The 17,013-nt window shown below is 40.2% G+C and overlaps 2 protein-coding genes across 3 annotated transcripts in view; both read right to left on the minus strand.

The window, feature by feature from the left end:
* Positions 1-1,860: 1,860 nt before the first annotated feature.
* On the minus strand, positions 1,861-10,456 carry LOC310950112 (B-cell receptor CD22-like; the record flags this gene model as incomplete). The annotated part of the gene is made up of 10 exons (XM_083917774.1): positions 1,861-2,204; positions 4,874-4,940; positions 5,189-5,276; positions 5,381-5,677; positions 5,752-6,018; positions 7,198-7,458; positions 7,536-7,793; positions 9,271-9,567; positions 9,652-10,008; positions 10,411-10,456. The coding sequence occupies 10 exons, from the start codon at positions 10,454-10,456 to the stop codon at positions 1,887-1,889; spliced, it is 2,256 nt and encodes a 751-aa protein (XP_083773900.1). The 3' UTR covers positions 1,861-1,886.
* Positions 10,457-13,363: 2,907 nt separating this feature from the next.
* phldb3 (pleckstrin homology-like domain, family B, member 3) overlaps positions 13,364-17,013 on the minus strand; it is a 29,337-nt gene continuing 25,687 nt past the window's right edge. For both annotated transcript variants that reach the window (XM_083919177.1, XM_083919176.1), the window contains exons 13-15: positions 16,735-16,945; positions 16,278-16,363; positions 13,364-14,156 (exon numbers count right to left, since the gene is read on the minus strand). In XM_083919177.1, coding sequence (XP_083775303.1) covers positions 14,022-14,156; positions 16,278-16,363; positions 16,735-16,945 — 432 coding nt within the window. In that variant the 3' untranslated portion in view covers positions 13,364-14,021. The remainder of the gene's footprint in view (positions 14,157-16,277; positions 16,364-16,734; positions 16,946-17,013) is intronic.

Below are 17,013 nucleotides of genomic sequence, written 5' to 3' on the forward strand. Positions count from 1 at the left end.
GTTACGTAAACTATTACCCGACCTTAAAGGTGCAACCAATATCTATTGTTGTGTTTAGTGTGTCTCTGAATGACAGAGTGAGCAGAAATAAGTACCAAACAAAGGGAGGGGAGTGACCAAAGTGATATGCTTAGCCCAAACTCATGGTACAAAGAATATAAATAACATTTCCGTCGGAATTATAAAAGAAAGTAGGCGTGGGCAAATGTATATATTTGTTGTTTTTTTAAAAAAGTACATCACTGTTACATTTGTGAAATCGCTTAAATGTTGTAACGCTGTGCAGATTTTTTTGTATTGAGGCTTGTTTCTGAAGTATTCATGTTGGAACCATGCGGACACATGCAGTATTCCCCTATTTCATAAGACGCTTTTAACCCTCCTGTTATCCTAAGGGTCAATTTGACCCCATTTAATGTTTAACATCTCTGAATAATGTCATTTTTTTTTTTTTGCTTTATATTTATGACTTTTCCTAATTTTATGGGGACAACTCATAAAAAAACTAAAATTCTCATGATATATATATATTTTTTATTGTTCTTATCGTACATGTACTCGTCGCATCGGTGTTCCTTTGGGTCAGTTTGATAATCTGGATGATTTAATCATTATTATTATCGTCTATTTTACAATTCAATTATTATATGAGGTCAAATTCATGCTGCTGTCCTTGATAACGGCCGTTACTTTCATTCCAGATGTTACAAATAACACAAAATAGCACTTAAAATAACAGACTTACTTTAAGAAATCCCTCAATGCAATTTAAGATCAGTGATATTTTTCATTTTGTGAAATAAATACATAAAGTACCCGACTTAACTTGAGTAACACATTGATTATGATCGTTTTCGAGATGTTTAAATTGCTACGGTCAAATTGACCCCTAAAATAAATGGTGTTAGTAAAATTTGAGGGCACCAGGAGGGTTAAAACAGCTCTTTTACAACCGTCAGCTGAAGTGCTGAAAACGTACAAAACCATCATTAAAAATAAGTGTGGCGAACTCTCTGTGAGTGCTCCTTTTAACTCTGCGCGAAGGTTTTAAACGATAAACAGATGTGTAGGACAAAAGTAAGCATTGAAGTATTAAACCTAACCAGTAGCATGTTACATGTGATGCCTTTTATCTGTAGACGTTGTTGTGGAAATGAATTCTTCAATAAAGATCAACAAACAGGATCAGCTTTTTCTCCGTGGTTTATTTTGCCAAAGCATTTTCCTCTGCAGACAAAAATACGTTCGTCCCTACATCCTCACAAAGTTAGAGTCTAGTAGAAAATGACGGCCTGCCAAATCTCGCACAGTCTTTTAGGGAGAGGGACAGGACGCCAATAAGCCTTGGTTGGGTGACGTCTTTAGACCAAACACAAACCTGCCTTAGACATTACAATTCTGAACACTCTGAACCTCACTCATCACAAGGTCTCTAACACAGGGTACAGATGCACAAATGTGCCATTATATCATCATGAGTTAGCTATTTTCATTGTCCATTAAGAAGGTGAGACAGAGGAGACACTGAACTGTGTCTGACCTGACAAAACGATGATTATGAATTACAAATATCCAAAATTCCCACAACAACGTGTACGCATAGATGACATATTTTACATTTCATTTAGCGATCGCTTTTCATCCAAAGCGACTTCCAACATGTGCATTCGACCACGAGGGTACAAACCCAGAAGAGCGACAATTAGTGCAACAGGTTCTCCAGTAAAGAGACAATAAAAAAAAGAGTTAGTGACAAAAGTTAAAAAGCTAAACTGGAAGCCACAGACTTTTTAAGTTCAACTGGAAAACTGAAGTGGGACAGTGTAAAGTCCAGAAGGTGTTTGAATCCCAGAATTCTGCGTTTCAGCAATCGTTCCCCTCTAAAGTTAAGCCATAACCTTTTCATTGGCATGTCCTATGAGACCGTCAGTGTCTTTCCCTTGTCCCACATGAGCGTCAGCAACTGTCTCTTCTGTCTTTGCATCTCCTCCATTGCTTCCCCTGGCGTGCAGACGGATCTCAGCATACTCCGCTGTCTTGGAAGCCAGGCCTCTGATCTCTCCTTCCCCAACCTTCCCCTCCGATTTGGCCTGGAGTTTGGCAAAGTCCACATTGGCGTAGTGGAGGAGGTCTTCCTCAACTGCTCCTTCCTCTTCCAGAATGGCTTTATTGTCATAAATCACATTGACTTTTGCAGAGTTGGTCTACAGAAAAAGAGGATTTGCTTCGGTAATTGAATGGAAACACACACTGGCCCATTTAAATAACATCCGTACCATTGCTGAAAGAGCACTTTTTAAGATTATACGCAACACGTTATCTCCCAAACCGGACTCCACCAAAATGCAAGAGTGGCCCAGATTGTATTCACAGTAGATGGAATATATTCCCAAAAATGATCATGGATTATTTCTTATTATTTTAAGCCTCTCTCACTTAGTTTTGTACCAGAGACGGATATTTACATTACTATAGATACTATTATTTGGGGCGGCAGTAGCTCAGTCCATAGGTGACTTGGCTGGCAACCGCAAAGTCGCTGGTTCAAATCCCTGTGTGGACCATCTATGGAGTGTGGACTGGTGACTGGAGATGTGCCAGTTTATCTAGTTGAGGTGCTATTGAGCACAAAACTGAACCCCCAACCACCTGGGGCACTGATCACTGACAGCCCCCTCGCTCTAACATCTCTCCTTAATTGCATGTATAGGTCCTGCATGTGTGTGTATTTTTGGGCCTGTGTGTGTAACATGATTAATAATAAGAGTGAAAAAATTCAATTTCCCCGTTGAGGGATAAATAAAGTAATTCTTCTTCTTCTTATAGTTTCTGGAAGTGTGTCTATCTTTGTCTCTCTCTGTCCATCTGTCCGTCTTTCCTCTCTCTCTCTCTCTCCTTGTCTTCCTCTCTCCGGTGCAGACAGATGTCCGTCCTCCACAGAGCTGGGTCTGTCCGATGTTCCTGTCTGTTGAAGGGAAGGTTTTCGTTGCCACCGCACTCTACGGGGGAATTGTTGGGTCTATGTAAATCATAAATAAGTCATAGAGTGTGGTCTTTACCTACTCTGTAAAGTGTCCTGAGATCACTTTTGTTATGATTTGGCACTATAAATAAAATTGAGTTTGAATTGAAATGTATTGAGCTATCAATCAGAAAAACGTGGATGATGCTGAACATACGGACTGACGAGGGTTTGCTGCACTTGGTGGATTGATATAGGAAATGATGCCATGACTGCTTTAGACAGGCTGTCCTGTGACTGATTTAAGCATTTTTTGGACATAATATATATAGACTCTTTTTGTTTTTTTTTCGGCATTTTATACTATGGAGTTTTTTTCACTTTTTTCAACACACTATACTATGACTTCACTTTTTCAACATACTGCACTATGACTTTTTTTTTGACGTAATATACAATCATCGCTACACGGTGGTGTAGTGGGTAGCACTGTCGCCTCACAGCACGATGGTTACAGGTTCGGATCCCAGCCCTTCAGTTTGGAGTTTGCATGTTCCTCCCCGTGTCTGCGTGGGTGTTCTCCGGTTTCCTCCCACGATCCATAGACGTGCACGTGTTAGGTTCATGGATGACTCTAAACTAGCCGTAGGTGTGAATGGTTGTCTATCTCACACTTTTATGAACATACTTATACTATGACAGGTTTTTTTTTGGACACACTTTTCTATGATTTTTTCTGAAATGATGCCATAACTGGCTTTAATCCTATGACATATTATTTTTTACTTTTTTCCATTCTGTTCGACAAACTATACAATTTTTTTTTTTTTTACCTTTCAACATACTATGACTTTTTCCAACATACTATACTACAACTTTTGTTTGATATACCATACAATGACTTTTTTCCATGATACTCCCTCTGAGTTGCCGTACTCAGCAGGTGTTGTGCGTCTCTCTGTCTAAGGTATAAAGTGGAGCAGAGTTGCATCGCTGGACACGCTGTCCCACTGCTGCCACCAATGTAGCCGAGCGTTAGGGGTTCGCCTATACTGTAGTGAGGTAACAAAACCATAAACGAGGCAGGAGACGGGATAGCGTGTCCAGCGATGCAGCTCTGCTCCACTTTATACCTCAGACCGAGAGACGCACAACACCTGCGGTGAAACCCCGCTAAACTTCCGCCCTACGGCAACTCAGAGGGACACACCTCCTTTCCACACATACACACAGAACAGTCTGTTACACTATAATATGACCTTTTTGGGACTTATTTTGGGACACACTTTTCCTGACTTTTTTTTTTTTTCAAGAAATGATGCAATGACTGCTTTAGACAGCCTTTCACTGATTTAAGCATTTTCTTGGACATATTATATTTTGACTTTTTTCCCCCTTTTCTCAACATACTATGACACACATACTATAATCATACTACACATATGATTTTTTTAAAAATGTTTCAACGTACTTTATGACTTTTTCACCTTTTTAAGCATACTATGACTTTTTTTTAACATGACTGTTTCACTTTTTTTCAACATATGACTATGACTTTTTTTACATGCTATAATATCACTTTTTTAAAGCTTTTTTAACAACTATGATTTTTTTTCAACATATGACTGAGTTTTTTTTACATGCTATAATATCACTTTTTTTGGGTTTAACAACTAGGATTTTTTTCAAAATATAAGTTGAATTTTTTCACATTTTTCAACAAACTATATCGAGGGTTCTTTTCCACATACAAAAAACAATCCTACAAATTGTTTTGACATACTATACTATACCATATTATGACATACAATACAATGGTTCTTAATGGCATACTTTGAAGGTATCTGTTTTATGCATGTGTAAGTTCTCACCTACATGCATTCCTACGTGAGTGTAAGGCTGCATACTTACCCCATTAGTAAGGGGAAAGTCAGGGTCCACCAATCCCTTGTCACGTGAAAATCTGTTTTTCCTTTTTCTACATCCAGCACAAAAAAGCATTTGTTACATGCATATATATATATACACAGAAATGTATTTTTTATTCAGTCTCTTCATGGTCATATTTAGCGATGTTCTGGGGCAGCCATGGTTGCCCGCTGAAATTGAATACCAGCCTGGTTACCATCCAACAACAGACAACTTAAAACGTGTTTCTGACTGTTAACAGTAGAATATTAAGGGTGTAAGCTCCTGGGTTTAAAGTTGTCTTTTCATGTTTCTCACCTCGAAAATAGCAGCAGGGGGACGCACACGAGCATCATCCCCAGTGCTCCCAATGCAGAGCCAATGACAAGAGACAAAGCATGGAGGCCTGAAAAGTCCCCACAACCCATTATCAGTCAGCGAAACCAGAGAGAAGCAGATTATGCAAAAGAAAACCTAAATAGAAATGCAAAAGCCTGCAAATTCCCATACCTAGCTGATTTTCACTGGAGGACACATTGAATGCAAAACTATCAGAGCCCAGTGAGTTGATGCTCATGCAGACGAGAGAGGGCATGTCTTCGTCCAGATGGTGCAGGGTGATGAGGCTCCTCATGCTCACGCTCCCCAGAGGAACTTCCCTGATCGGGATGGCGGCAGAGTGATTGACAGGCTCCCCAGCCAATTCCCAAACCAGGGCGGGAAGCGGGTTCCCCTGGCTGTCGCAGGAACATCGGATCAGAGATAAAATCTTGACACAGCGGGAAGTAGGCAGGATCTCTGGAGCAACTGAAGCAGAGAACGTAATTGGCTACTGGTACCTGCTTGGTTTATAATTTAATAAAAAGATAAAGAAATCTCACACGTGACGTCAATACTGGCAGGCTCTGAGTATCCAGCTCCGTGGACATTCAGAGCTTCACAGTAATAGCGATCCTCTGAGAGTTTGGTCACATTGAAGGTGAAGTCTCGCTCAGAGCCCACGACCTCTTTTTCTTTTCCAGACACTCTGAACCAGGTGATGTGAAGCGCTGCTGGATTGGCGATGCTTTCGCAGGTCAGAGTAACAGATTTGCCATCTAGCACCGGACCAGAGGGGTCGACTGACACTGAAGTGTTCTTAGGGGGGTCTGAAAAAGATAGCGTTTGTGTTAATCATGTGTTCAAGGTTATTACCTATCTGTTGGGAATGCTTGATACATTTTCCCAATAAATGATTTTGAGGGTCGATTCACGGCAGGTTCTCACAATTAGTGAATTTATGGTTTAATTCGGCACATTAGGTTGGTGTCAAACAACGTGATACTGTTCAATATGGATGAGCCTTACATTTTCACCCTGAGATCATGGCAGTTTTCACATTTTTTGTTTTTGATGGGACTTTTCTTGATCCATTTGGAACAGCATGCTGGCAGCACAGAGGCAGATTTACAATATTACAAAAGCAACCATACGTCGTGACAGACATCTCAGATCTCTTGCGATAACTGCAGCACTGCACAGCTAATTGAAACTCCTTTTCCAAGGTCGAAATTCACTTTGATTCACTCATTTTAAGCCAGCACTGACCCTAAAGTGGTCAGTGAATATTTATTTTGTCATCTGAGCGTCAACAAATCATGACAACGGCTTGGACGATAATCCTGTGAAATGATCAAAACCTCCAAAACAGTTCATCTTCTGTTCCCGAGGTGAAGACTGAATTCTTAAACTCGTGAAACACTGAGCAGTAAAACAACGCGATATTGCATTCCCTCAAGTTATGCAACATTTTCATGGATTTTCAATGAACTGAACCAGCCGATCTTTCAGCCATGAATGATGGATCATGGAGGCTACGGTACATTTAAATAATGAGTATCATCAGTAAGCATAAAGAGAAAACATGTCATAAAAAGAGTAATATAAATGTTTAGAAATGTTTCCATGGTCTATATAAACTTAATCTAAATTTTGAGTTGTCTCTCTGTAGCTGGAAAATACATTTTAATAAGGACAAAAACTAAACAAGACATCTATAGATGAATTAACACACTGGCACACGTGTGGACGCACAACAGAGCTCAGTCATGATGGACCTCTGACATAGAAAGGATTTTGAGGTTGTCACGCAGTCCGACAATGCATTACTGTCCACAGTCCAGACACTGTGGTGTTGCCCTGTGACCGAGTCTTGGCTTCAGATCATGTTTGGGTGACCACAGCTGGATATACAGTGGAACCATATTCAGCCAATGAACACACTGGGAACATACAGTTTTGTTGTGTGGTATCTATGTAAAAGTCCTCTCTGTGGAAAATGAACTTACACTGAATGTCCAGCTGAATCTGCGCTGAAATTTCCTCTCCCAGATCACTTTTTGCTGCACAGTGGTAGTCACCACTGTGGCTCGAGTCCACACCGTTTATAACCAAGCTCGATCCAGGCTCATTATCCTCTTCGTCATCTTTGTACCAGGTGTAGTTTGTCACCGGTGGGTTGGCACGGCTTGTACAGAGCAGAGTAACGGAGCTGCCCTCCAGTATTGGACCATTAGGGTCCACGATTACTGTGGTTTCCTTGGGAGGAACTGAAACAACAAATACAAGTATGGGTTCAGTCCAGTTGCTGGTCAGGATTCATGATCTGTGTTTCTGTTTCACTTACATTGTACGTCTATCTGAGTGATGGATGAGTTCTGGGATCCATATTCGTTACTGACCCTGCAGTAAAATTGTCTGTCCACTTCTGAGACCGTAGTTGAAAGCTGGTTCTTTGAACCCACAGCTGTCACCTGATCCCCGTCCACTTTGTACCAGATGTAGCTGGCCACAGCTGGATTTGCATTGGCGTTGCAGGTCAGAGACACTGAGCTGCCCTCTTTTACAGGACCAGAGTAGGTGACTGATGTGTTATTTGGAGGATCTGGGAGATAATATTGAAAATATAGTGAGCTTAAAATTGCTGGTAGGCAGATTTTGAACAGAGCAATGCTAATTATTTGCCCCAGTTCCCTGTCTGTTAACCAGCTTCATATTTCACAGACCTTTTGACGGCGTTGTCTAGTTCCTCATCTCTTTAGTCAGTGTCAAACTACCCCTTTTAAGATAGATAATATGCTATGATATATATAACAACACACCCTTTTGTAGCACACGTCAACCACTTTGTATCAATGAATGCTTTATAGTTGTAACAACTTGGGTTTTTAATATTAGTAAAGCATTTATTAAGACTTTATGAATCAGTAATAAACAATACTAAGAACAACTTTTGGGTTTCCAGATGGCAAAAAAATCCCTATGGTGTTTGTAAAATCTAGTACGTCAGTGAGATTATAAATGTTAGTGAGTGTTTAACTATGGATTTGGTATTAACCACTTTCTCTGTCTGCAGTTAAAAAGGGTTAGTGGTCAATTGTTGAACCCAGTTCGATACCACTTTTGTGAAATCTATTTTAACAAAAGCAAGTTACATCAACACGGTACAAATGGTCATTTTTCAGCTTTTTCTAGCCTGGAAACGAGATGAATCTGCCACACTCATGTTTAATTTGTTCTGGCACATAGGTCTGGCCCCTCTCCCATACTTTTCCAGTCATCCTGGCCCTTTACAGACGAATCACCAACATTCATCTCATGTGGGCGGGTTGAACGCGATGACTGCAAACGTCATCGTCTAGTCCGCACAGGTCCGTTCGGCGCAGTTTTTCAGGCTCACGCAACTCAAACCAAACCGTCAGACTAGACAACGCTGATCAAATATGACTCAATATCCTGTTACTGTGTTGTCTACCTCTTGAGTAAAATGTTTTCAGAGACGGATTTTAGTGTAGCTGTAACTTAAGACGGTTTTTGACCTGGTCGCCATTGTTTTCTACTGACCAAGCTCCGCTGTTCTGCGGCTCTGATTGGTGGTCAGTCTATTCCAATAGCTATGCACCATTGATAAGGAGCTTTGGAAACGGAAAATTACCTAACAGGGCGCAGACTAATACATATTTGCAATTAGTCTAGTGATGCCAGGCTAACTTTACAAGCCTCTGAAAATCCAACACACACACACACATGAACCTGTGATCCTGCATGCCTCAACAACTTAACATTGGACACTCCATCACCCGCTTTATTAGATCACTGACGCTGATGAGATTTACTCCTTAGGTATCGAATTTAGGTATTGGATGACATTTTTCGATTCTTTATGTAAACTTTGGAGGTAATTTTGTTGGTCCCTAAAAGTATTGAAGTTTGTTACCCAGCCTTAATCCTGAAGGAGGATAAACATCCACAATTTTTCACAACATGTCATAACATCACATTATATTAAATAAAATGACACGATATGATGTGATCTGAAACAACAGCGAACACAACAACAAGACAAAGAGAAACATACTCACAAAGAACACGGAGGGTCACACGTTTTTCATACAGAAGGTCGCTGTTGCCAGCTTGTCTGTTGTAGAGCGCGCCGCACAAAAGCCTCTGTCCGTTGTGGAGGTAAGAAGCGGTGAAGTTCATAACAGAGGTCACAAATTTAGTGTCTATGTGTTCCTCAATGTCACCTATACTGGGGGTCCAAGTCAGAGTTGGGGGAAGAATGGGACAGGGAGCCACAGCAGAGCAGTTCAACCTCACTGGAGTCCCTTCTTCTACGTCCAGCCTGGATGGAGTTATAGTAGGCTTGGGCAGCGAATCTGAGGAGTAAAAACAATGAGGAAATGGGAAGAGAGGTACCAAAAGATGTGGGTTGTGTAAGAGTTACAGGACATGGCACAAACTTTGAGTGGTGACAAGGACACCCGGTTCAAAGTTGAACTTCAGATCGTTGTCACACTGCAGTCTGACGTAATAGCTGTCCGTTGGCATGTCGGTGAAAATGGTGGTGCAGTCCTTCTCACGCAGGTTCCTCGTTAGGTTTCCTTGCAGGATGTTTAAGCTCGCCTGTTCTCCAGTGTGGCTGGAATCAAACACCGGAGTGCGTCTCCAGCCTTTCTTCCAAATGACCTTACACGTATTGTCCAGGTGCTGATCCCAGCCTGTGAGCAAGCGGAAAGTGCAGGGGACCATCACGCAGGATCCACTTAGCGCCTCGACTGTCTGAGGCAGGAACACTGCCCAGTTTTGGCATAAGCTACCTGAGGTGAAACCATAGCAATAAACATAAATATCAGCAAAGGATAACACAGAAGAACACATGAGTAGTAAATGGCACATTTTCCTATTAATATTTATTGCTGTTCAATATCATTGCCAGTATTACTTTACCAAATGTATCTTACGTCTGTGTTATTCACACTGGTGTTAGCATTATATACACATTACATCTACTACTTTGCTTTTATTTTTTTTATTCTTTCATTTTTAAGGGGAACCTCGGGCACAAGAACTTCCTGCAGGATTAAAAAAAGTTCTTTTTTTTTTATCTCATCTTAAAAGGGAAAAAACATCCAAAATTACAGCAGTTTATGGTGCTAGTTGTGAGTTATTGTACACATTTGTCAGATATCTGAAAATAATTCACGTGTGGAAAAGCTCACCTGGAAGTAGACAGCATATGAGGAAAACCTTTAGAGCACCTGTCATGCTTTTCTGTTAGGTCGATGTCCTATAAAGAGGTACCAGACACACAAAATAATCTATCAATCTACTGTTATTTACAGGTAATATGAACAGCCAGGAGAGAAGATATCCTGTTTTGAGTAAAACATGATACTTTGTTGGTTTGACACAAAGGTGAGAAGAACTAGCTTCTCACATCAATACAGCGTTCTTCTACTTCTACTTCTTTTAGAGAAATAAAAAAACATCCAGAATTGTATTTAAGACAAATGTATTACAGGTAAATGTATTGAATCCCTTCAAGCTCATTTCTAGTGCTGTATAATATTACTGCAGCTGGTCTAAAGCGCTTCTCTCAAGTTATTAAAAGAGGAAGGAAACATGAAGATGTTAACTACTGATTGTGACAGGCATAACCTATTTGAATATGTTTTGCAAACCTATATGTGGGAGAGTAACAAACAGCTACAGTCATGCAGTATAATGGGATGAATTTATCAGAGAAGCTTGATGTCCTTAAAGGACAAAGAAATAAGGATTTAGTTCTGTAAAAAACTACAAACAAGATGATTCTTCTTAAAGTTAAGTCTTACCTTACAGCCAACAATGATGTTCAGCATACGGTATTTTCTGGGGGGTGAGGGAAACACATATTTGATATTTAAATACAAAATTCCTAACTTGATCATAAAGTATATACGGCACTGATACCGGATTAAATTATCTGAATATTAATTTAAAAAGAGAAATAAAGGTTTTACCAGCATTGAAGGGTCAGTGGTGATAATCCAACAACTGAGTCATGTCAGACTGGTGGCAGGTCTGTGTGGCAAGCTGAGCTCTTGAAAGGTTTGTCTGGGGAGTGGCTTTCAGCACAACAGGGTCCTGACACACACACTCACTCACTCTCACTCCCTCACTCCCTCACTCTCACTCTCACTCTCACTCTCTCTCTCTCTCTCTCTCTCTCTCTCTCTCTCTCTCTCTCTCTCTCTCTCTCTCTCTCTCTCTCTCTCTCTCTCTCTCTCTCTCTCTCTCTCTCTCTCTCTCTCTCTCTCTCTCTCTCTCTCTCTCTCTCTCTCTCTCTCTCTCTCTCTCTCTCTCTCTCTCTCTCTCTCTCTCTCTCTCTCTCTCTCTCTCTCTCTATTACACTATTTCAGGTCTCTTCAGTTGTTTTCTGGGAATCAAAAGCATAAGTCAATGTGAAATGTTCTCTAAACAGAATTTAAAAATAAACCATAAATGCAATTTCAACGGTCGTCTGTTGATTTCCATAATTGACTCAACCCCCGACTAAAATGTGGAAAAAGCTTCCACACATACTCACAGTTTCAACGTAACATTTTGTACTTTCGAAATAAAGGGAAGGAAAGAATCAAATTAAAATAAAATGCAATATATCAAAAGGAAAAACACTTCTCTAATTGCATACAGGAATAATCTCATTATAAAAATGAATAAAAATGGATTACTCTGAGAAACAGTCAAGTTGAGGGGAAATAAAATGAACTGATATTCAATTAAAATTAAAACAAGTCATTAGAGTCAACAGATAAACCCAAGCCAACATGAACATCATGAAAACGATCATGTGACTCTGGTTGCTTCTTATATTAAAAGATTGCTCTTTGAAGGCTGTACAAGTGTCGACGGTTTGAATTTTTCCACAATCACTTGAACACACCACAGGACCTGTTTCAGCGTCGTACGCTGAAGCTGAAGCTGAAGCTGACACTGACAGGAGTTCAAATGTTGGTATGAAATACAGAAAATGTTTAAGTGGTTAAGTGTCTGAGGCAGGAAGTTAAAAGCCAAATACAGACAGACATTGTTCCGTTACAGTAAACATTTAAAAAAGCAGGAAATTAGACATTACAACACAATACATACAATACAAAACATTACAACTTACCACAGTTATATTGGATGTGGTGTCAGCTGCGTCATAATAAAACCACACAATCTTTCAACGGCTCTACAAAAAACAACTTCCCAGGAGGAAGAGATTTGTGTTGCGTGTGAATAAAACACAAATTCTACCAGGCGGCGGCAGCTATCTCTCCATTAATTGCATGTATATTGGTCCTGTGTGTGTATTTCAGGCCTGTGTGTGTGTGTAACGATAATATACGATAATGATAATAATATATAATAATAGAGGGAAAATTGAATTTCCCCATTGCGGGACAAATAAAGGAATTCTTCTTCTTCTTCTTACACAGATATGTTGGAGAGTGTCATTAGATTAAGATCGCTCACATGTTTTGTTGGCATGGTATTTAAAGTGCTACGTCCCCATGAGTTGTGTGGTGGTCTATCTTTCTAATTTGTACAATAAAACATTGGTTGAAACATTATTTAAAAAGCAATTAGGAGGGAAAAATGGGGAATACAAGACGCAAAACTGGATGAAAAACTGACATTGACAAGAGTCAAAATGGCGACATCGCAGTGCAGTTACATGTGAATCCATCAAACTGCATCAATGGTGGAACTTAAAGAAAATTAAGTTAATATTCAGTGTTGTTCGCTTAAATTACACTTGGTTAGAAATATAAACAATGCATTAACTTATACTGCACAATTGTACTGTATTGTATTTTCAGTTCAGCACTATTATGATTTAAACTGTATATAAAGTATCATATTGTTGTACACACTTCCTACCTCTGTCTCCCCACATACCGTTGCTATGGTAATGTAATGCACATATTTTCATTTTCGTCCATAAAACCCCTTTCTTACTCCAATTTAGTCTTTTTTTCTGCAGCAGGATGTACTTATGTTTAAATTATACTCTTATTCTATTTGATTTCTTATGTTTATTGCTCACGTGACGTGTTTTGTTCATAATTGTACTTCTCTATAATCTATCTGAGATTAAAATTGGAAATAAATTAGAGCAAACATTTTTAATGAACATCCGTTTAATAGTGCATTCATAACAGTGTAGGTCTTCATTCATTTGCATATCAACCCATATAAATCTCCAAATAACTTAATTCATGAAAATGTAATTTATGAAAAAGAGAAGATACAGGAGATGGACGTATTAGTGGAAACAGTTGACAATATAAAACAATCCAACACAAATTATAAAAAAATGATCACACACACAAATCTATACCTCTCTGACGGTCTGATAAGGTATATTTATTGCTGGGTTGTTATATTGGATTGCCTTATACTGTACAGGTGTACTGTAGTGTGTTGTAGTGTACTCCAGTCCTGTAATGCTGGACTCTGACCAGCAGGGGGAGGTCAGGCTCAAAGAGTGAACCCTCCCAGTAACAGACTCCCAGCGTGCAGGCCGGCGTGTTAGAGCTGCTTGTGTTTTGCAGCTGGTTCAGCAGTGGGTGAACCTCTGCCGCCATTGGGCATCAAGTAACAGCTCCCTCCGCTGTGTTCGGGGACACGTGCTCGAACATCACGATCCACTGCACCTCCTCGTCTCACACTTGCGAGTCCAGGTACAGAAACAGCCCCTGAGGTGGATCTCGTCCAAACGGGCCCCTCGGACAGTGAGAAATGACTCACTGCATTGTCCCCTCAGCAGCTTCCCTCAAGGGTTTCACAGTCACTCAGTTAGTCAATACCGGCTGTGCTCATCTGTTGCCGTGACGATAACATCCATCCAAATCCGCATCGATACCGGATTGGTAGCCACCAGAAAGAAAAGGCGGTCGTATGTCTTCACGCAGAACGTCAGACTGGGCCGCGGAGACTGAAGAGACAGTAACAATGTGATAAGTCACGATGAAGGGGGGGGGGGGGGCGGGGTTATGAAACAAATAAAATCACTATGATCCGGATGATAAAACAATGTTTGGTCACTGCTCTCACAGTTGTGTCTTTACTTTTCTCAGAAGCAGAAGAACCGGCCGTTGTCGCTTTAGTGTGAAATAATTCTTTGTTTTTTCACTTGAATGCAGCGAAACTCAAAATGTTTTTTTATAAACAAGTAGAAGCAGATATTTCACAGGTTGTGAAGGAAAGTTTATCGCATTAGAGAAGGCACTGTGTTAATGAGAAGACACTAAAACTGTGACATTTTGCATCCAATAAGAAACACTGAGATCCTTTAAGTAAAGGCACAAATACAACAATGTTGACATTCTCAATTACACGTAAAAGTTGTGTGTTAAAGTTCCTAACAAAGTAAAAGAAGTATAATCAGGTAATATCCGTATTGCAAAAAAATGGCCTCCGTCACTGATAATTTATCATCCAGGTGAAGCTAGTTTTAACTACGGCGTACAGTATATACAGTAGAAGGTAGTTTAGTCCACTGGTTCCCAACCTAAGGTCCAGGCCTCTCCGAAAGGTCACAAGACAAATGTGTGAGTGTTCATGAGATGATTAATAATGCGGTAAAGAAAAAAAAAAGTCCAACTAGATGTAGATTTATATTAGTTTTTTCGAGAGACATAGGATGTTTTCCCCTCATCGGGCCTAAGATTGTTATTTAAATCTGTGAAGTTGAGAGGGGGGATGTCTCATTGGTGAGACACTGGTTCAATCTTTATGCATAGCATTTCATACCATTATCAAGCATTTTCTTAATGTAAATGTAAAATTTAGATTTTAAACCTAACTATAGCTGTCTACTAAATGTAGTGGAGTAAAAAGTACAATATTTCACTCTGGAAGGCAGTGGAGCAGAAAAAGAAGTAGTAGCATAAAATAGAAATAAGTCAAAAGCGGCTCAAAAATGTACATGTGAATAATACAGGACTTGAGTGAATGCACTGCAATTGTCCTTATGCGAAGAGAACTCCTCTTGTTGATTGATGTTAAGATATAAATACATGTTTTGCAGTGTTGATTGTTATGTCCTTGTAAAAGCTAGAGTGTCATGTGACACGTTTTTAAGAGCTGAGACCTGCAGGAACAAACAAAGCTCTACTCATCAGGACTCCTGTTACCTGACACCTGCCCTTTCTACTACAATTATAGCAGAGATCTGCAGAGGTCTGTGTCTTTAATCCCATGCAAATCGTCCATGTCTATAATCCAATGCATTGACAAATCTGGAAAAGGAGCAGCCTCAATAAATATTATGTCATGTGAATACACCACAGGGACAGAGACATGGGGAGTAAATGCCCAAATCACAAGAGATCCCAAGGTAATTCTAGTTCAGTAGCTCCAACTAACAACAACACGACAAAGATTAAAGTAACCTCAATCTGGAAACCAATCGGCTATCTGTCTAACGACAATTTAGCCTTGGCTGATATTTCAGGCTTTTCGGTGTAACCAGCAGATATCCAGGCCAAGACTTCCTTTTCCGAGCGGCGGCCATTGTTAACAGTCGATTAGCAACTTGAGATGCAAGAATGGAGTTAAATAAACAGATATAAACACATATCTGTTTAAAAACCAGATAAATAATAACAAAAAGCTAACGAAAAGCTTAATCGTGGTCAGACAACACCTGATGGGTTCCAAGATTGCATTTCGGCCAATGCGTTCTGCCGCGTTTGCTCTCCACGCGGACTGTTTACCTGCATGCAATCAAATCCTGCTCAAACACGATTGGTAAATAACACTCAGATTACAAACTGACACCAGACCCTTTCTGCTTCCTTCGTCTTGTCCTTTTGCAGAATATGTTCATAGACATTAAAGCGACCTTGACTGCCATGACGATTTCTTTACCAGTATGTTTCAAGGCACTTACACAATTTTGAGTGGGATTCGTGACATGGCTAAACTGGCCTGTACATGTATAAGACTGTAGTTGTTTAGTTCAAACTGAATTTATCATTTTGGTCAGAAGTCCAGAGATTTGGCACAGACTCGGAGCCGGATGAAACCCTTTTTCTGGTGTTTGCGAACTCACGGAAGTGGCTGTTCGTAGGTGGTCGAGGTAAACTTCTTCTATGGCCTGGAAGTAGATGACTCCCTTTAGCTTCCTCTCATCGCAGTCTGCAGCAAAGGGAGAAGCAACTTAGAAAACATGTGATGACAACAAAGTAATTAGGACTCCATGGATCTATTTCAGTTATAAAAGTCATAAATACTCTGGGATATTATTATGGATTTAAAAATGATTATTGTCATTTTACGTCCTCATTCTTTTGACTGCATAAAGTGCTTGATTTTTCATAATGTAAACCACGTTTGGTGTAAAAACAACAGAATTTACAGCAGAATAAGTGAAGGATAAAGGTTAGAAAATAATGTTCTTGATGCAATATTTTTTCACGCATGACTTCCTTTCCGTGAGCTAGTGTGACACATATTCATGCAAACAAGCAGTCAGTATGTGCACACCCCGCTCTCCCAGCCAGTCTAACCTGTATAGTAGGCCAGTCGTCTGTGATCGATGTCAAACAGGAACCACCTCTTCTTCCAGGTCTTGACCCTTCCCCCTCGTTTGGTCAGGAAGCCCGCGCAGCGCCGAGGCGTCAGGCGCAAGTCTTTGCAGCCAGTCACTCCGTGGCCCAGAGACTCCACGTGGGCCCGGAGGTCAAAGTCGGGAGAGAGAAAGAGCGGCAGGCTGCGCTGCTGGAGAGCCATCAGATGATAAAAATATGATTTTATGGGATCACGATACTGAGCATGTCTGTTTGAAA

This window comes from Echiichthys vipera (genome assembly GCF_963691815.1).
Source record: "Echiichthys vipera genome assembly, chromosome: 8".
Classification (NCBI taxonomy): Eukaryota; Metazoa; Chordata; class Actinopteri; order Perciformes; family Trachinidae; genus Echiichthys; species Echiichthys vipera.